The following is a 21,518-nucleotide window of genomic DNA, read 5'->3' as shown; positions in this document are numbered from 1 at the left end:
AACTCAACAGAAGCCATTTTACACAAAACATGGGTGAGTAGTTCTATAATATCCTTGCTATTGCATGTTGTCTACTTGTTTTATATAACCTAAGCCAAACGCTTATGGAAATGCATTTGATATTTATTTCATCTTCATCACTCTCTAATCCTATAGCACCTCTCTAATTCGTCAAATACGACCCGGTAATCTCAAAATGCAGTTGACTTACAAGGCTACGTCGCAAGAAGCATGCAAGATGGCTTGATCACTCTCGTAATTAAATTCCTCCATTTCTTCATCTCAAGGTGTCTACAGTTCCGATATTCGTCCCCTCTGGGGACACCATCTTATGCAACATCAATGCTATTTTGGGTAGCACTTACTCGATCAGTTTCTACCATGTCCGACTCCTCTTTGTAATAAGATGATATAATTCAAGAAATTCTGTAATTACCTAACAATTTCAATCAAAAGCTGGCAACACCATGGTGTTTCCTTTCTCTTCGCTTACAAACATCTGCCAAGGGAACACCTTTAAGCTTACGCTCTAAATTGCAGATGCAACGCAAAATCATGAAAACACAAACCCATATCCACTAGAACAAAAACAGAAGTGGAAATCCAGAGGCATGAAGAGAAAATAGGTATGGCAAAGTAAACATGATTGATAAAGGACTAGTGATTTATCATGTATATTACCAGTATAACGAATAACTACTTTTGTTAAGATCAGATTACATGGTAAACCTAACTAGGGGAAAGGAGAAATGAAAGAAACCAGGTATAAAAGTAGACAAAGGACTAAAGATCAGTGCAATTTATCGCCATCCAGCCACTCAAGAGTAGGAACTACCTTGACCAAAAATGACTTGAAGTTTTCACCAGCAATTGTATTCCCCAATATGGCCAATTGTGTCAACCTCATGCTTTTAAATATCAGGAAAGCATCCCAATAATTTGTCAGATTGATACATCCATTCACATTTTCGTCATTGTTCCAACTAATTTCTTCTGTGTGACAAAGAGGAGACGAGAATAGATACCTCGTCTTGTCGATAGTGTGTGAACCTATCTCATTGTATGATATATCCAGCACTTGTAGAGACTTCAACATTCTCAAAGGCGCAAGAGCAGTAAAACTACCAAGCTTGTTGTTACTCAGATTTAAGCAAGATAGAAGCTGCATGGTCTCCAATCCTGTCCAAAGACCCAAGTATAAGATGCTTTTTCTCTCAACAATAAAACAATCAAGACAACCTTCGACCTAGGATTAGTTCAAGAATTAGAGACAACTATGCAATTCATATCTTCAGTAACTTCAGATGAGGTCAAAACCAAAAAACCACCACCCACCTCCCATACCAACAAAAAAAGAAGAAGAAAAAAGAAGAAGATGAAGACCAAGATGAAGGGCTTTAAATATATGCAGGATTGCTTAAATTGATTAGTCTCTTAGGATGCAACTGTCCAGTTTTGTCCATTTCCAGAATTCTGCAGCTCAGCTTTCAAATATCATATTTGTTATCATAGATATGTCCTCCAACATCTTTCCTGCACTGTCAAGTGCCTAAAGTATAAAGTATTGAAAACTTTTTCATTATGAGTTCCACATGAACTAAATGCTGGATAAATTAGCTAAAAACCAGTATGAATCGGAACTTTCAAACTGAATCCAGGAAAATACAGGCAGTTTGGATACAAATATGTGAAGACTGCCACACTGACATACAAGATTCACAAAGTATGAGCAAGAAGCGTACCTTCAATTGAATGAAGTTCATTGTGGCTGAGGTCCAGCATTTGAACCCACAATAATTTTTCAATGGATCCCATCCGCGTTAGGGATAACTTATTTAGACGTAGACATATGTAATTGCCAATGCTTGAAGAAGCCAGGGTTTTATGGCTAAAGCAGTGTTTCAGCAGAGACTCCTTACTAGAAGTTAACTGCAATATTTACTAAAATGTAAGAACCAATGAAACTTCAAGAAATGTAAAAATAAAGTGACCGAAAGTACAGTAAGCTCTTTACAAGATAATCCTCATAGAGTCATAATTGCAACCACAAATTAAAATACAAAAACAAAAAGGAGTGGAAGAGCACATTGAGTACTTAGGTGTCAGATAAAATAGTTGTCTACTTCCCGAGCATTTCAAATGAAGTTAATATAAATAAATAAAAATATTATATTCAACCATTGTCAACAGTAGCCCACTTGAAACAATCAGAAGATGGAGTTTTACAAATACAAAAAATAAGTGTTCAACTTAGAAATAACTCAGACACGATGATGCATTCAGCAGCAGCATCATAATGAATGTATTTCCATAATTCCACTGCAGAAATTTGGATTATTTGATCATAAACATTAGTCAGTGTATGCAAGAAATAGATCTTGAGATGCAGCCTCTGATATTGACATAGAAACATGAATACACATCAAGATGAAATGTAGCAACACCATCAACAATTAACTAGAAATACTGAAAGGATAGAGGGTCATGCTTTATTTCATGAAGAAAAGAAAATTACCTGCTGCAAGAAAACTAAGCTGTGCTCGTCTTTGTAATACTGACAATGTGTCGGGTCCAACTTTAGTAGGTCAGCATAAAGCTCCAGAACTTCTTCAGAATTGACCATTTTGTTTGCACATTGAGACTGAATAACATCATAAGCTGTTAGTAATCTTGCCAACGTAAGTTTCCCAATTTTACTGCAAGGAGCAAGAGGAGCATTAGAAAGATACAAAAAAAATTAAGAAAATGCAAACTTCAAATTTTCAATCTGCACATGAAATGAAGCACGCTTACCAGCTTGTCTCTGACAACAACTCTCGGAAAATAGCAATTTCATTAGCAATAGTCTCTGCACGCCAATTTGAAGTCGTTGGCTTATCAACATTGTGAATTATTAGATTATCAATAGAGAGTGATTTGTGTGGCTCCTCAGATCGTGTTTGGTACAAGGAGAAATTTTCATCTCTCCACAAAATTTGATCCCTGCCCTGCATTTTAGACGGTTCAGTGTCAACAGGGGACAGACACACTTTGAAGGACAACCGTGTAAGATGGCTATAGTCAAAACCACTTGAAGAAACAATGCCCTGAGACAGTCCGACACTAACTTCCACCGCACAGGCTTCTTCATACTGGGAGTTTGCTTCTGGAAATCGGATATGTGTAACCCAAACTTGGGAAAACTGGGAGCTAATTTGTAAAAGTGGCTTCCAATCAAGATCTTCTGTGCAAAACGAAGATTCAATAGCTACGGTAGATGAATTTACACCTTTGACAGCTTGATTAAAATATAGAACCAGTGGAAATGTTCCTGAATCGGAATGGAAACTATCAAAAGGTGATGCCGAACAATCATATAAGTGCCTATTTCTTGATAGAATGACATTGGATCCATGGGCAGGCCAAGAAGAAGCAAGTAAAGGAGCATCCATTTTCACCGTCTGATCAAGAAGCCAACGATAGTGAAACCAACCGCTTTGATCATCTGGATCTGTAAAAATAGCTTGTTGTACAATCCCATACTCCTCATTCAGAACTTTCTCTTTTGGAAAGAACCCTGGAGCTTCTTTCTTCAGCAAACTCGACAGGAGTACACTGCAAGTTGCACACTATAGTCAATCGGTGATAAAGATAAACATAATTTAGCCAAATCAAGCATTAAAAGATTAACCATACAACATTGAGCTTTCTGAATCTGTAAATTTCTTGTGGCATAATCACAAAGTAGACACTGAAGACGCATATGCAAGGAATGTGTACACTGATCTAATCTTTTGTTGTATACTTCCATCTGAAGCAATCACAACTCCATTTCCATTAATGACTTAGCATTGAGAACACTAACTAGTGCAACATAGGTAGTTCAATCAACATACTAGGAGCCCATATAAACTATAATACTAGTTAGTAGTACGCAGTATTTTCAGTAGCATGGTCCATCATTTGGCTTGTAAAATGAGTAAAGATAAAAAAAAATTAGTAACATAAATTTGCCACATTGCACTCAAAAAAGTTGGAAGCACATACTGCCATATTGGCCATACCTACGATTGTGCCAGGCCGAGTAATTGCTGAAATTGTTTTCGATCATTTCGGTGGTATAATCCAATTCTTCCTTCTCTGATCTGTTCAACAATGCAGCTACAAATCTGGAAAGAATAAAATTCAAGACAACTAAACTCAGACAATTAATTCAGCACAAAAGAATCTGAAATTCTTGAACCAGCAAGAACTAAACTTTCACCTCCGGTAATTCCAAGCATGGAAATTCCGGGAATCCGCCGTCTGAAACTTTTTGAGAAGCTTCAGTTCATAGTCTAAAGAACAATGCCCCTTGCTCAGCACCCATTTCCGATGATGCCAAGCTCCATACGACTTGTAATTCTGCTTCAACGCATCCACCACCTACAAATCCAATCCCCAATTTTCAAATCCTCACTTGAAACCCAATCTCATCTCAATTAAATTCACAATCAAAACCGCATCAAATCGATGTCCCTTACCACTTTCAGTTCCAGGTCGAGAATAGCCTTGATCGCGGCGGAATCGGAGTCGGAGTCGGAGTCGGACTGGACCGCGAGGAGGTTGTGCTGGACGGCGAGCTTTCGGTAATTCCAGGCGGTGTAGCACTCGGGGTTTTTCTCGAGGAGCTTGGCGCTTACATCGAGAGCTTCCTTGGTGTAAGTCTTGCTGTGGTGGTTGGAGAGGAGCTGAGACTGAAGAGCGCGGAGGTCTTTGGCTTTGGCGGCTAGAGCTTCTTCTTCTTCTGGCTTCGGAGCTCGCCGAGGAAGTCCGTGCATTTTCGAATCGGCGATTCAAATAAACTGATCGTCTCGTCTTTTCTTTCAGTCAAAACACAGTCGAGATTGACACATTTCTCATTTCTGGGCTCGGTATTTATACTACCCAGTCCATCAAAATTTTTGGTCAGAGATTGACAATTCTGTCCCAATAATCTTATAGATTAAGCAAGCTTAATCTTTATTTATAAACAACCATCACAGATGGTCGAGTCGGTAAGAATCCCCATATCCGGGTTTGAATTCCGTCGATATTAATTGAAGTTTAAATCTCAATCTATTTTTTGTGGTAAGGGGAGGAAGCGTTTTGACATGATTCTCCACGCACGAATTAGTTTCTAAGCAGTTTTTGGAAATACCGTCTGATCTCTTGATAACAAAAAAATTATCTTATAGATTAGAAAAAAAAAAAAAAAAAAAACAGTGGTGATTTACTCACATAGGTGACCAAGAATTTTGTAATCATTTATCATGATTTTCATGAGTGGTCAATTCGATTTGTTTTTCATCTTCAAATCTTCAATTTACACTCGCTCAATCTTACAATTATAAATACTTTCAAACACCAACATAAGGAGCGACCTGTTGTGACAAGCAATACTACTCTTACATCCTGTGTCGGAAACATGTAAGGACAGGACCTCCCTTTATAGTCCAGAGTTCCTCTTTAAATTTCTAAGAATGAAGGATCATTTATCTCGTTAGTTCAAATAAACATCCAAAGGAGGCAAAAGAAAAGGGTTGCCAATCGAGCAAAACTGCTTAACCATATTCATAATTACTGTTCCAAATTTATACATAAATACAACCACAATTGGGCAAAGCAAAGCTACGAGTCTGGTGGTAATATTCAATATCCCGATCCAAAAGTCAATATCCATAACTTCGGAGATGAAGACATACATGCTTTATATATAAGCTACTGAATTCTCGATCCATAATTTTTAACATCTGTTTCTCTTAGTAATAAGTCCTACGCCTACAATTTACCGCACCAGCTTGCAATACTTACTGCGATTAGTCAGGTCCAGGCATGACACTTGAAGCCTCCAAACAAGGTCCAGAAGACACCATATTCACTTCCTTGGCCAAAGTAGTTGTGTCTCCACAGGACAGTGAAACTGAACCCACATCCCCACTCAAATTGCTGCCGTTGGTGAAATCTGAAGCTGCTGACGGCCCATGTTCAGCATTCACATTATTAGCATGGGGAATATCCTCAGACACCAAATCTTGTGGCATCATTTCTGCAGACACTGGCTTAACAGCAGCAACCATATTCACTTCCTTGGCCGAAGTAGTTGTGTTTCCGCAGGACAGTGAAACTGAACCCACATCCCAACTCCCATTGCTGCCGTTGGTGAAATCTGAAGCTGTTGACGGCTCAGCATTAACATTATTAGCATGGGGAATATCCTCAGACACTGAGTCTTGTGGCATAGCTTCTGCAGTCATTGGCTTAACGGCAGACACCATATCCGCTTCCTTGGCCAAAGTAGTTATGTTTCCAGACGGCAGTGAAACTGAACCCACATCTCCACTCCCATTGCTGCTGTTGGTGAAATCTGAAGCTGTTGACAGCCCATGTTCAGCATTGACATTATTAGCATGGGGAATATCCTCAGACACTGAATCTTGTGGCATAGTTCCTGCAGTCATTGGCTTAACAGAAGACACCATATTCACTTCCTTACCTGAAGCAGTTGTATTTCCACAGGACAGTGAAACTGAACCCACATCCCCACTTCCATTGCTGCTGTTGGTGAAATCTGAAGCTGTTGTCAGCCCATGTTCAGCGTTGACATTATTAGCACGGGTAATATACTCGGACACTGAGTCTTGTGGCAAAGCTTCTGCAGTCATTGGCTTAACGGCAGACACCATATCCACTTCCTTGGCCAAAGTAGTTATGTTTCCACAGGACAGTGAAATTGAACCCACGTTCCCACTCACAATGCTGCTGTTGGTGAAATCTGAAGCTATTGACGGCCCATGTTCAGCATTGACGTTATTAGCATGGGGAATATCCTCGGACACTGGCTCTTTTGGCCTAGCTTCTGCAGTCATTGGCTTAACGGATTCATTACTCTCTGATCCTGGTGCTATATTTCCAACTTCAGTCTGGCCCACCTTTTCTTCATAGGCTTTCTTTTTGAACATTCTCCTCTTATATGGGGGTTTCTTTGGTTTAGGTTCATTAGCAATCTCTTCACATTCTGACCGCTTTCTTTTGGATGGAAGCACTGTTAACTCAGAGCTGCCAACTGATCCCATGGATGACTCAGTATCACTTAACAAGAGAGCTAGAAGAGCAGTTCTAGCCACTTTTATCTCAGATTCCTTTTTGGTTGTTGCTGCAGCTCCAATATAACGAATTCCCCCAATCTCGACAGTACATGAATACAGTGGTACTTTGCTAGAAGAAGTATCCCTCTGACACTGATATACAGGAACAGCATAATTCATCTTCTGTGCATACTCTTGAAGCAGATTTTTGCATAAGCCAATTTCATGCTGGAACAAACATCCAAACAAGGTCAGCCATGATCTTGTTTTGCAAGGCATGTGAAAATTTAAATTAAATACTGGATACATATAAAAAACAGAGCGGTGGAAACATACAGATGCATGTCATCTATCTATGCGACCAGGGCACTAGAATTGAAGTTCAGCAACCAATACACATGGAAAGAACAAAACTAAGAAATTCAACTCTGAATTTTTAAAATTTTAAAGCTGAAGTCCTTACTTATCTCTCCACCTTTATTATTTTTTATTCGGTGTCTCATTCTGGTGGAAATGCCATTCTTTTTCCTCTATAGAATATATCAGTATCTGTTTAGATTTTCCTTCTTAGTTACTTGGTATTCCTCTAGTATACCCCTGTTTACCAGGGGTGACCCATATTAAATTGGTCAATTTTAAAAGGGAAAATCATCTAACCGTAGACTTCTAAAGCTCCGCAGCTTATGAGAACATAAAACATAGATCATACAGCTTAGGAACCATAGACTTTGGCTATATATTGTATGCTTCTTCACAATACAACTGCAAGTCTGCAACGAGATTATAACACCACACAATCTTTGCCTCTTTTTGGGTTATAATCCTCCACTACAAATAACTATTTCAGCACTTTAAGGGAATCTATTTTCCCAAAAAAAAAAATGGGGGATAAATTTATTGGCCTAGATAATTCTCGAATGTCTATTTTTCTTACTTGTTTTATATAGATTTTTCTTCTTCTTTTTTTTATGTAGAAACATGCACATTACGAAGTCCATATGGTAAGTAACGACTGCAGAAAGTATTGTCTCACACCAATAATCCACATACCCAATACCTATGTAACCACTGTGCATATGTGTGTGTGTGAAAAAGAGACAGAGAGACAGAGACAGAGAAACAAGCTGTAATCGGAGCGCCGAAAACAATGGTTGCATTTGAAGGATAATAAGAGGGTAAAAAACTCAGAACTAATAATGAATCAACTTTCAGTGTATAATCCAGAATAAGATAAAACAACTTACAACAGGTTGAGAGATGCATTGTGCAGCATCACCAGATTTAGATAACTCCACCAGAGCAACTTCAGCAGCTGACTGTTCAGCTGCCTTACGATTAGTAAACCCAAGCAAAGAGTCGTATCTAACATCATTTAATATCACAGTAGACCTGAAGGAAGGCTCATGTGAAGGACCTTCTTTTGTAGTCTCATATACTGGTGTCTTTATTCCCATTTTCTGTGCATACTCTTGCAACCGGCTCTTGAATACATAGCATTTTGAAACACCTTATATGACAGGAAATATAAGAAAAGTAATTACTGACTAAACTAACATGAACGTATCTTACTGACATACAGGACTGTCCTACAGAAGGGATGCACAATGAAATTTACAAGTCGCACAGGATATAAACCACTATAGAGGGAGTGGGACCCCAAAATTCTTGTACATCATTGTGCTTCCCACAAATAAAATTACACATACATACATCCTCCTAAGAAAAATGTGGAATAAAAGGGGAAGAAAGCTTGTTGGTTGAGCTAGGATTCCGTTCCTCATGTGTCCCCTAAAACCAGAAATAACACATTGGCATGTAAACTTTAGGTTAACTTAGTTTCCACAGTTTATCAATCCTAGAAGTTTGACTTCTCACACACAGTGTCTACAAACTAGGATATGGTGAATAGCATTTCTCCTGACTGTATGGAAAGAACATTTGTCACACAACCCTAGATGGGCAAATCAGATAATCCAATTTCAGTGCTGTGAAAGAGCTAAATAGTCTACAATTTGATTCAACTAATGAACCTGGGTATTACTAAATAGTGACAATAAAAGCTATTTGCAACGAAACAACCTAATACTTATTCTCATAGACTTGGCCTTGAAAAAAAGACAGATGAAAAGATTACCTTTAAATTCTGCATTGGTAGCCATAACTGAAATATGTCTTCCAAACTGACAGATTGACACCCAGATAGAACCTCACACTGAGCAAAGCAAACGAAAAAGAGGGCGGTTAGCATAAGCAGCTATGCAAAAATCAGAATAAAAGACATAATACTTTAAGAGATTACAAGTGAGAAGAGTGTGGCTAAAATGGAGGAGCTTATCAACATCAACAAAATAAGCAATACTGAAAGATACTAATCCACCCATTTACACACAATGAAGAACCCCGAAAAGTCTTCAACTTTCTTTCGAAAAATAAATCATATTTTGCAGTAGAATTGCATATATCACACACTTCTTGAAATAAAAATGTAAATTAATTTATTCCGTCTATCAACCCTAACCTAGACTCCTTTGACCACCAAGACCCAGCTGTTTGTTTGCGCTGAAAATGATCAGCAGCTAAGAAAAAGCCATGATTTATGAATAAAGTGCAGAAGCCATGAATTAGGAACACGAAAAAGTTTTCACATTTACAGAAGAAAAAAAAAAAAAAAAAAACTAAAAACTGGGTCCAGACTCCAGACCCATCAAGAATCAAATTTTGCGATCAGTTGGGAAATAAAATGAGAAAGTTTGGGAATTCTTGACCACATTGATGGGTCTGAAATTGAGTTGTGGCAGAGAGAGAGAGAGGAGAGAAGAGGAAGAGAGTACCTGTTGGTCCTGAGTCTCTGGTTGTCTGGGTAAAGAGACCAAAGACAAGGAGATGTTAGAGATAGTTCTGTTCTGTTTGGTTGTTTTGCTGTTGCACGGCAAAACTAGTGGGTTAGTGGACCCAAAGTGGGCTGGATCTTAACAATTTCGGACCTAAAATTGATTGATGCCCACTTAATTTTCAATGGTTACGCCTTTTTTATGGCATAAAATAAAGAATCCGAATTACTTTTATACCTTCTTCCTTCTTTTCTAAAAGGTTCTCATATTACACCGATAAGGCGATATACTTAAAATTTACACTTTTACACTAGTTGACAGTGTGCTTCAATTCAGTGTGTTTGAAGGATAAATAGAAAAGTATAAAATAGGTGCACGTAGCATTCAGTGACCAAACCACCTTTATACCAACTATCAAATGAAGTGGAATGATCGAGAAATTGGAAGAAAGGTGGGGCTCTAATGATGATCTTTAAAATGAAGACTTTATGACCAACGGTTGTGAGATCATTTTAGCAAATAGATTTTTAGATCTTCATGAGTAGATCATTTATGCAAATTTCAACTAAATTGAAAATCGTTAAGACATTCAAAATTAAGATTTATCATTTATCAACACGAAATGTTCAATTTGAACAGATTTAGTTCATCCATTGATTTGATCTAGTTAAGTACCTTAATGATTATCAATTTGGAAGAAAATTTTCAAAAGTAATCTACTTGTGGATACCTAAATCTCTAAATGTTGATTTTTCCAGATGTAATCGAAAAGTGGGTCTCACAACCGTTGATTGGAAAGTCATTATGAAGTTCTCATTTTAAAAGTTCTCATTAGGACATATCACTGATTAATTTCATCAAGTATGTTTCACATAAACGACCATATCTCTCCAATGGACACCATTTCAACTTGTCTTCTTCTTGAGCACTATACTAGATAGACTGCATTTTTTTATTTTATTTTTTTTATTATATCAAACCACATAATATAAAATAATATGGAGAGAAGCTAGTTTATTTTTGGCCAAAAATATTCCAAAGATCGTTTCCATACTCTTTGTACTTACATGAGCATTTGCCAAGCATAATTAGTTATAATGAGCCATGTTCATACTACCGCTAGCGATACCAACTACCATCAACGGTGTGACCTACGGAAACACCGCCAGATAGGCTATCACCTGAGCCCCAGATCACCGCTAACGCGCCGCCACAAGCCGCGCCAAGACAGCCTCGCTGAAGCATCAGAAGCTGGGAACTGAAGCATATCAGTCCCACATCGAAAACAAGGAAGAGGTCAGCCTTTTCTCCACCTATAAAAGGTTCACTCCTCTCTCCTCATTAATTACTCAGTTACTACTTACATGACGTTATTCTGTCAACACAAATACATTGACTAATTTAGGCATTGGAGAAGAGAAGACTGCCCACCGCGGTCTCCCTCTGACGCGTTTTGTATTTCATTTAACAGGTAGTGGAAGAATACCATAAGTAGCGGTCTGCCCATCGGCCCCGTGTTTACCAAGGTTCGGCCACCGCTGAATTTTAGACATCAACACTCTTAAGGTGCACCTAAAAATCTCTATTAACGAGAGGCTTTCTACTATTCATTACAGGGCTCACACATCGTCGGATACACACGTGTATAGTAAAAGTTTCGTTTAAACTAAGCTCATGTTTACGTGGGGTCGTGGGCATTATAGTTCACTTGGTTACTGCATATTATATTTTAGGACTAAGTTCAGTTTGCCCCATCCAACTTTAGGTCGATCTTTACTTCAGTCCCTGATCTTTATTTTTAATCACGTTGGTCCCTACAGTTTCAATTTCCATCACCCGAGTCTAAATTTCAAAATTGGCTCCAAATATGACGTCATAAACTAAGTTGACTCCGACATGAGGACCCACTTTTCAAAATTTCAACCCTTAAGAAGGGTAAAATGGATATTTCTAATTTAATCTAATTTCTAATTTCTTTTTTCTCTATAATGTCTCTCTTATCTGCCTCACTTTTTGTTTTTTTTTTGGGAGAATTTTGAACCCCTAAGAAGGGTTCTTGGGTGCAAGACTGCAAGCCAACACGCGCCGCCTCCATCCGCCTTTGCAGCCAAGTTATTGACGAAGCCGTTGCCTGAACCGGATCCGAACCCAAATTGAATGCCTGAGGAAGTCGCGTCCGTCTCCGCTCTCTCCCTGAACTCAAACAAAAATGAAGCACAGGAATGACATTCGCTTCCCCAAGTTGCTCAAGTCCGTTCTACTCGGCCTCACTGTGTGCCTGGGTCTGCTCTGCTTCTACTACGGCTGGTCCTTTGCTCCGGGCTCCTGCCGCTCCAACGACAAAGAGGTTTCCTGTTCAGATGGCTGCGACCCGATTTTCGGTGGCTCCCTCACCTATTGTAGTCATTACAAGGTCGAACACCCCCCCCCCCCAAAAAAAAAGCATTCTTGTACGTAATTCTTCTTTCTCATTTGAAATTCATGCAAACATTTAGGGTTTGTTGATAATAATTGGTACTGTGATCGCTATGATTCAATAGATTTATGACATGCAATTCTCGGAGTTGATACCTTGTCTCGATAGAAACCTCATTTACCAGCTGAAATTGCAGGTGAATTTGACATTTATGGAGCATTATGAACGACATTGTCCCCCGCCGGAGCGCCGGCACAATTGCTTGATACCACCCCTATTAGGATAAAACAGAGGTTGCTATTGCAGCGGTCCACCATTACGACTTTAAGACAGTCGGGAAGAAGAAGATCCCAAGGAGCAATCGGCCGTCAGATCTGATTACGTTTCAAAATTTTGCATATACTGGATTTTAGTGATTTCTGGCTCACTTGTGTTTTATCAGATGTATTAGTATCCCAGCCACCCCTCCTCCACTTTCCGCAGTCCAAGACCCGAATTCTCTGCAACAAGCCCAACAATAGCAAGAACGACTCAACAGCTTTCAAGGAGAAGAATCACGTCTCCATCGACTACGACAATGACACTCACAACCTCTCCACTCATATCGGCGGTTTCAGGAAGCGAGATCGACATTCCAAAATCCCACCGTGTACGCGTCGAAACGGAGCATTTCCAGAAGGACTTGGCCGTTTCTGACTTCATCAATCGAGTTTATCACTCCTTCGCGGAGACTACATTGACGGTGTGCTCAATAGATGGGCCGGACGCTTCGCCATGAAGAACTTTTTCATCCTAATTAGAGTAAGGTTCATTCTTGATTAGAACTGTCAGTATTCTTTGCGATTGGATATGTGAAATTGGAAATTGTTTGGCTCGGTGGAGCACTGTATGCAAGTGTTCAGGTGTATGAAGACTCTCAAGAACTATTGTTGAGCGTGTGTGGTTGCACTCATGGTGCCGGTTGAGCAGAGCTACAGAGGGATCTGGGTTTTTGGGGTTAGAGAGAGGGTTGTTGGATTTAGGAGAGGAGGATAGTTTGGACATTTCATCCAAATCAAGGGTCAACTTTTGAAAAGTGGGCCCTCATGTCGGGGCCAACTCAACTTATAACGACATATTTGGAGCCAATTTTGAAACTGCAGGGACTCGGGTGATGGAAATTATTGAAAATGCAGGGACCAACGTGATTGGAAAAAAAAAATCAAGGACTGAAATGAAGATCGACCCAAAATTAGAGAGGCAAACTGAATTTAGTCCTGTATTTTATTTTCTTGAAATAGTTAAGCATATGACATTGCAAACAATCTTGAGTATAGGGTATAAGCTTTTTAGTAGACATGTGGGGTGTATAAATAATTACTCCGTTTAAACAATTCAATGAAAACCACGTTAGCCTGCCATGGCTACACAAACAAAACACAACGTAATTATCATGATGAAGCTTGAAAAGCACTCACTATGCCAATAATGCCTTCAGACGACACACTTCAGACGACAGAATTCTTGTTTTCTGTTGTCTGAAATTTTTAAACTTCTTCATACAACATATAAATTAATTATGTTGTCTGAATAGCATGAGAATCCATACTATTTCAGTTTTTCCATCTTTTTTGTAAGTTGGAAAATTCAGACAACAGATAACTGTCGTTTGAAAAAAGTGATAAATTCTCATTAACAACATTTATATGTTGTCTGAGCAAACAGAAAAATAATTTGCCCCAGTCTGACCAAAAATAAGTTTTTGGCACAACTACACTTATTCATCTTTTTTGCCCTAAGACCCCGTGTTTTTCCCACACTTAACTGAAATTTTCATAAACTTAGCTTTCTCCCATCGCGCCTCTCTCGACCTAGAGGTTCATTCCATAGAAACTCAAATTGATTCATTCATGTCTCAATCGACCTAGAGGTACCTCCTAAGCTGGCTTTTTGGAGAGAGAAGAGTCTTCTCAACCTTTCTCCGAGCTTATGGCTCTCGTCGCTGTTGGTGGAGTTCTTCAACTTGAAGAAGGAACGAGCCCAAAGAATTAATTCACTATTGTTCATTAGTAAGCCTCTTTCTTCATCAATCTTAGGGTTTCGACTTTGGTTTGTTTTGGGTTCTAGGGTTTTCTTGGATATTGATTTGGGGGTTTTACTAAGGGTTTGGAAATGGATTTGGGAATGGTTTGTTCTTGAATTCGATTTGGGTGTTTTATGGGTATACGTTTTTATTAAAATTTGCTGAAAATTTGATTTGGGGATGGTTTGTTCTTTTAGCATCTCAACATCGCTCTCACTCACTATCGCTGTCACTCTTACTAGATACACTCTCAGTGGGCTCTCTCCCTCGATCGCAAATCGCTTTAATCTTCAACCTCCAGCTCAGTGGTTTGTTCTTTGTACTGCAGGACAAGATTCAATTCTTCAAATTTTCTGATTGGGTTTTGTGATATTGATGTTTTGATTGGGTTTTGATTGGGTTTTGTGATATTGATGTTTTGATTGGGTTTTGATTAGGTTTTGATTGGCACCCGTACAACCACCACAGTCTTTGGAGGCAACAGTTGACCAATTTTTTCAAAACCTAAGCAGAGGTACAAAACTAGTAAGGGTTTCGACGGTTTAGGATTTCAAGTTGATTAGTTAAAATGTGGTATGTAACTGAAATTATAGGTGTGGTGTATAGGAGGTTGCTTGGGACTTCAAGGAAAACATTGAAGAGGGACATTGTGAACTTGCTGGAAGGCTTTAATTTGACTCTGGAAGATGTTAAAGTTCAGTACAATGGGCCTTTTGTGTTGTCTAGATTGTAAGTTTCAATTGGGTTTTAATTTGTCTAGTTATTAGTAATGCATGTAAATGCAACAAGTCTTGTGAAGAGCATAATTTGTTGACTGTTAGGGGCCTTAGGGATGGCTCGAATACTTTAGTTCATTTTAGTTTATTACAAAAATAGTATATATACGAATGTAATTGTTTGTTTGATCGTTGGGTATGAATGTTGTTGTTGTCATTAGTTGATTCTCATCTTTTCTGCATTTGAGAAATTGATGATCGAGTTTAAACTAAGCTATATCTATTAGTTGACTGTCATCTTTTCTTATTTGTGTGTGTGCTTGTATATTATTGTTATTATGCAGTGGTGACCCTTATTAGCTTGTGTGTGCGCGTTTGTATATTATTGTATATTATTGTCCATTCTAGTATCCCACTTCCATTCTTTTGATGCATGAAGAGGGTAAGGTGCAGATTGGGTTTTCTGTAGGCTTCTCCATAACATATTAGTCGGACAGTAATGAACTTTAACATGTGGTATCTAACTAAAATTATAGTGGTGTACATAAAGATAAGATATATTTTTAGTTAGGAGAATGCCTTTTCTCCGGTGTGGGAATGTTTTATTCTTAAGATTGAATTTATTGTAATAGAATACCTGCATTGAAAGTTCTCCTAATGGTATGTTTATGTGTTAACAAATGTGTAGGATACAAATAGACAATAGATTATGCCTGTGTAGTGAGGCAGTATTCCGGTGCTGAAAACAGAAAGGTTCGCCAAGTTGTTGATCCTAGAAGTCATGGAAATGTGCTGACTTCCCGAAGAAAGATAAGTTTGAATCCTTAGCTCCTTCTTGAAGAAAGAACAATTAGCTGGAATTCTGCAGAAACTGCCCTGCAGCACAGCTCTTTTTGGTATTTGTTTTACCCTACTTACTAATCTTCAAATATCCTGAAATTTTGACATGTTTCTGTTCTGTTAGTTAACAAAAGATCTGGAAAGTTTCATCTCATTCTGAAGCAAAGTGATTTTTCGGTGATTTTTCCAAATTTGGTCTGCATTTGGGAAAATTACAGCATTTTGAATGTATCTTCTGATTATCTATTGGGATTTGAACTCTTATTTGAATTATTTAACCTATGGTTCTTATGTATATTGAATTATGCATTTCTAATGGTTGTTTCAAAACTAATTTCATGTCAATTGGACTTATAATGAATTTTTGGTGAATTTGGGTTTATGAATTTGGGGATGGGGTTTGTTCTTCAATTCGATTTAGGGGTTTTTTAGGTATAAATTGAGAAGCTGAATTGCTGAAAATTCATTTTGGTACTGGGATTTTGGATTGCCTTGTTACTACTATTCTTCAATTCGATTTGGGTGTTTATTCTTCAAGCAACTGATTGTATGTTTTAAGTAAATTTAATATCTTTCGATAATGCCTTGTTGTTGTTGTTGCTGTAGTGAAAGGTTGGAGTACTGGGAGTGGTGATTAGCTACGCTGTGACTAAAGCAAATTAAGGTAAGCAGTAATCTTCTGGTGTGTTTTACGTGAATAGCATAGTTAGTTTGTTAAATTAGCTGACCACATTTGTTGATGAATTTAGTTGGTTGTTTGTATATATTTAAATGCATGTGGTGACCTAGTTTGATGATGCTATGATGCTGCTAAATTTAGCTCCTAATTGTTCTATATGTGTATATATCTGGAAAATTGATGGCATGGTATAGAATTGAATTATGATAGTTTAACCAATTGGTATGCTTATAAATGAAGTTGGTTCTATGTACCTATATACATATACATTATATATAGATGTATGAGTTCAATGCTCTATGATCCTAGGTCATAGTTTAGTTCCTAATTGTTATTTTTGTGTATGTATAAGATGGAAAAAGGATGGATGCATGTTGATAGGAGATCGTTGATGTTTCAAATAGGGTTTGAGGATTTTCTTAAGTTTGCTTAAGTGAATGCTACTGACAAATCAAATATCTGCTGTCCTTGTTTGAAGTGTTGTAACACTAATGGATTTTCCATTGGAGTTATTAACGACCATGTATTTTTTAATGGCATTGTGACTAGTTATAAGAATTGGAAATGGCATGGAGAACCTTCTGTCAAGAATACCGATAGAGTAGGTGAATCTGAAACAGTAGATATGAATTGTAACCAAGATATGGGGGAAAGTGAGGATGAGGAGATATCTAGTGACTCGAATGAGTTTCTAAGGTTTGTGAAAGATGGAGATAAACCTTTGTATCCCGGTTGTACAAAGACAACAAAGTTGAACTGTCTTATTCAAACGTTCAACTTGAAAGCAAAACACGGAATGACTGATGTTTATTATTCCGACATGCTAGTCATGATTGGCATGTTGCTTCCCGAAGGGAATGAGGTACCCGGTTCTCTATATGAGGCTAAAAAAACACTTGCAGCATTAGGGATGGAGTATGAAAGGATTCATGCTTGTCCAAATGACTGCATGTTGTATAGAGAGCAGCATTCTGAAGCTACAAGCTGTCTGATCTGTGGTGAATCACAATGGAAACTGGGAAGGGATAAAGTTGAGAAGGAAGGGGTGCCTGGGAAGGTATTGTGGTACTTCCCACCAACCCGAATATTCAAAAGGATGTTCCAATCAACGAAGACAGCAAAGGACTTGACTTGGCATGTTGAGAATAGGAAAAAAGATGGCATGATGCGGCATCCATCAGATTCTCCGACCTGGAAATTGGTCGACACAAAGTGGCCAGAATTTGGTAGAGAAGCCAGGATCCTTCGTTTAGCCCTTTTCTCAGATGGGTTTAATCCCCATAGTTCTTTAAGTAGCCGGTACTCTTGCTGGTCGGTTATCCTTGTTACGTATAACCTTCCTCCATGGTTATGCATGAAGAGGAAGCACTTGATGTTAACATTGTTAATATCTGGACCGAAACAGCCTGGAAATGATATGCTACAATCCCTATAGAGGAACTCGATCGTGCCACAATGTGGGTGAAAGCACGACAAGACAAGAATGGTAACTTCAAAGCAGTTGAGGTGCATGAGACGACTAATAAAATTGTAAGTCATTTTATGGTACTTTGATGGATGATATTGGTATTGTACAAGTATTACATCCTGAATCATAAGTGTGTGTGTATATATTTGTGTCAGCAAAAGTTAAAGCAGAAAGAGTCTGATGGATCGATTACCAGATAAGGTTCTGATGATGTGCTCACTTTGGCGTTGGGGAGACCCAAGCATCCTGGTAGGGCACGAGGAGTTGGAGGTTATATCAAACCAGCTTTGTTCTTTGACCTGCCTAAACGCCGAAAGAAAAGTGTTGAAGAGATAGTGAGGAAAAGTGTGAAGATGGTTTTTTTTTTATTTGTAACCTTTTTTACAATTATTCTAGATCGTCTATATCTTTATTTATACCTTATTTGTATATTTATCTTCCCTAGGTGGATTGCCTTAAACGGCGTATACATTGCGTCAAGCTAAGCTAAAAAAGACTGTGTCGAAAACTAGTCAATGATGACCTTCCATGGATTCGCCTATATAAGCCGCAGCTAGGGTTGCAAAAATAAGAGCTTGAATACCACTTGTAAATGATCCAAGGAACATGACAGGTATAGGAACTACTAAAGGTACTAAAGAAACAAGAACAACAACTACTAATTCATCAGCTAAAATATCTCCGAAAAGTCGAAAACTAAGTGATAACGGTTTTGTGAAATCTCTTAAGATGTTAATAGGTAAAATGAGTGGCCTTTGGGATGTATATACAACCCTAAACTAAAGTACTGCACAACCAATTGTACTACAAGTTAGTACAACCTAATATAGGAAATCTATTCCTATAAGATAACTACTAAATACATATATTCTCCTAATAATTTCAATAATGACTCACAAGTCAACACTCCCCTCAAGTTGGAGCATAAATATCTCGAAGACTCAACTTGCCTAGTGAGTCATAGAACAAATTGCTAGATACTGTTTCTGTAAGTATATTTGCTAATTGTTCTTCAGTTGGAACAAAAGGAAAGGTGATCAACTTCGCATCCAACTTCTCCTTAATGAAGTATCAATCAACTTCCACACCCTTTGTTTAATCATGTTGCAGAGGATTATGAGAGATTTCAATTGCACTTGATTGATTGTCACAAAATAGCTGCATAGCATACTTGAGTTTAAAGCCCAAATCTCGTAGCAAATTACAAAGCCACAAGAGCTCACACACTTCATGTGCCCTACCTCTATAACCAGATGTAAACTTCCTGTCAGTGATATGAGAGATTTCAATTGCACTTGATTGATTGTCACAAAATAGCTGCATAGCAGACTTGAGTTTAAAGCCCAAATCTCGTAGCAAATTACAAAGCCACAAGAGCTCACTCACTCCATGTGCCATACCTCTATAACTAGATGTAAACTTCTTGTCAGTGATACAACCAGCCACTAACATCAAGATGTTGATGTTTATAGAACATTAACTATTTTCCGGGTACCCCAAAATTCTTACTATAGCATCTATGTGCCTTTCACTTGGATTATGCATAACCTAACTCACAACACTTACTGCATAAGCAACATCAGGTCTAGTGTGTGATAAGTAAATCTGACATCTCACTAAGCTTTGGTACTGAAGTTTATCAGTTATAACTTGATCAGGATATTCTACCAATTTGTGATTTTGTTCAATCAGAGTATCAATTGGACAACAATCCAACATGCCCATTTCTGCCAAGAGATCAAGTACATACTTTCTTTGACATAGGAATATGCCATCTCTACCCCTAGCTTCCTCAATCTCCAAAAAGTATTTCAAGTCGCTTAGACTCTTCATCTCAAATTCTTTTCGCCAAATTTTTCTTAAGGCTTCCAATTTCTGCCAAATCATCCCATGTAATAACCATATCGTCCACATATATGATAAGCACAATTACCTTCCCTTTTTGGTGTTTCAGGATCAAGGTGTGATTTAAATTTCTCTACTTATAACTAAAACGTCTCATGGACTGAGTAAATCTGCTCAACCACGCTCGGGGAGACTGTTTGAGTCCATAAAGTTACTTCTTCAATCTACACACAACATTACGATAATCAGGAGGCAAGTTCATGTACACTTCTACAGTAAGCTCTCCACAAAGAAAGGCATTCCTGACATCAAATCGATGGAGAGGCCAATTCAGATTTGCTGCAAGTGACAATAATCCTCAGACAATGTTCATCTTGGCTACTGAAGCAAAAGTTTCATCATAGTCAATCCCATATTTCTGAGTGAACCCCTTAGCCACCAACCTTGTCTTATATCTGCTTATAGTGCCATATGCATTATGTTCCACGTACACTGCAAATCCATCTATATCCAATAGGCTTCTTCCCACATGGAAGTGAGACCAGTTCCCAGGTGTGATTCTTCTTCAATGCCTCATTTCCTCCTCCATTGCCTTGGCCCACTTTGGGTTTTCCATGTCTTGCTGCACTTTGTTAGTCAGCGATGTAGAGGATATTTGATTCATAAATGAGGCATAAGGTTTGGACATCCTATGGTGTAACACAAAGTTAGTAACTGGATACTCGGCTTTAGCAGTTATGGAAGGCTCATATCTTTTAGTTGGTTTACCATGGGTAGTTCTACTAAGTAACACATATGTGGAAGAGACTTACTTTATAGGATCACTAGGAGTAGCTACTGGGCATACATGAGTTGAAGCTTCTGACCAGAGAGTTCAGCAATAGGGGTGAAGTATCAGAAGAGGGAACAACCTGAGTAAAATCTTCTTCAGCTCCAGAATTTGATTAGTCGAAATTATCCTTCGACTGGTCGAGTACGGAATTCTTATGCAAGTCTTGATCCTCCAAATTTTGACTTTCGAACTATCAAAGTTTCTATTCGACTAGTCAAGTACCTCTCTACATGTTGACTTTCCTCAGTTCAAGTAGTCGAAAAATTGTTCTCGACTAGTCGAGTACCTCTCGGCTTGCTGACTTTCCTCAGTTCGACTAGTAGAAAATTATTTTCAACTAGTCGAATTTCCTTCTCTTCCGATATTTTCAGCTTTATTTTCATGTCTTTTTTCTTCCTCCAAATCTTGTAGAATCCCCTCCTTGACCATAAATGGCTCTTCTTGTTGCATCCCTGTAGTTTCCTTTGTGTCTGGAGTCTTTTTCAATCCTCCACCAACAAACATCTGTTCGAAAAACACATTCTCCCCTATAAGAGAAGTGTTGGTGGGGGAGAAATAGCACATGACTTCATAGAATGGTACATTCATGGTGATGTAGAACTTCTTTATAGGAGGATGATAATACTTGTAGCCCTATTGATGTGAGCAATAACCTATAAAGACGCATTTGAAAGCCTAGGCATCGAACTTTGACTTCTGATTTTTTTGATATGTGAACAAAAGCAACACAACCAAAGACACGAG

General features: G+C 38.3%; 2 protein-coding genes across 9 annotated transcripts; both read right to left on the bottom strand.

Moving 5' to 3' along the window:
• Window positions 1-612: 612 nt before the first annotated feature.
• LOC133745714 (geranylgeranyl transferase type-2 subunit alpha 1) lies at window positions 613-4,884 on the bottom strand. The gene is made up of 7 exons (XM_062173833.1): window positions 4,503-4,884; window positions 4,244-4,404; window positions 4,044-4,148; window positions 2,794-3,594; window positions 2,516-2,696; window positions 1,743-1,929; window positions 613-1,179 (listed from the first exon to the last, which is right to left on the bottom strand). The coding sequence occupies exons 1-7, from the start codon at window positions 4,797-4,799 to the stop codon at window positions 791-793; spliced, it is 2,121 nt and encodes a 706-aa protein (XP_062029817.1). The 5' UTR covers window positions 4,800-4,884; the 3' UTR covers window positions 613-790.
• Window positions 4,885-5,540: 656 nt separating this feature from the next.
• On the bottom strand, window positions 5,541-9,995 carry LOC133742331 (double-stranded RNA-binding protein 6). Of its 8 annotated transcripts, none has more exons than XM_062169999.1 (5): window positions 9,917-9,995; window positions 9,220-9,297; window positions 8,330-8,592; window positions 6,494-7,313; window positions 5,541-6,370 (listed from the first exon to the last, which is right to left on the bottom strand). In XM_062169999.1, exons 2-5 carry the CDS (start codon window positions 9,242-9,244, stop codon window positions 5,817-5,819), a joined length of 1,662 nt encoding a protein of 553 aa, XP_062025983.1. In that variant the 5' UTR covers window positions 9,245-9,297; window positions 9,917-9,995; the 3' UTR covers window positions 5,541-5,816. The 8 variants fall into 8 exon arrangements, with proteins under 8 accessions (XP_062025983.1, XP_062025982.1, XP_062025985.1 ...); XM_062169998.1 differs by adding an exon at window positions 8,796-8,873 and having other exon boundaries at window positions 5,541-7,313; window positions 9,917-9,958; XM_062170001.1 differs by lacking the exon at window positions 9,917-9,995 and adding an exon at window positions 8,796-8,873 and having other exon boundaries at window positions 5,541-7,313; window positions 8,330-8,401; window positions 8,500-8,592.
• Between the last annotated feature and the right edge of the window lie 11,523 nt (window positions 9,996-21,518).

The sequence above is a fragment of the Rosa rugosa genome, chromosome 4, assembly GCF_958449725.1.
Source record: "Rosa rugosa chromosome 4, drRosRugo1.1, whole genome shotgun sequence".
Lineage (NCBI taxonomy): Eukaryota > Viridiplantae > Streptophyta > Magnoliopsida > Rosales > Rosaceae > Rosa > Rosa rugosa.
This window is presented reverse-complemented; position numbering and strand designations above follow the sequence as displayed.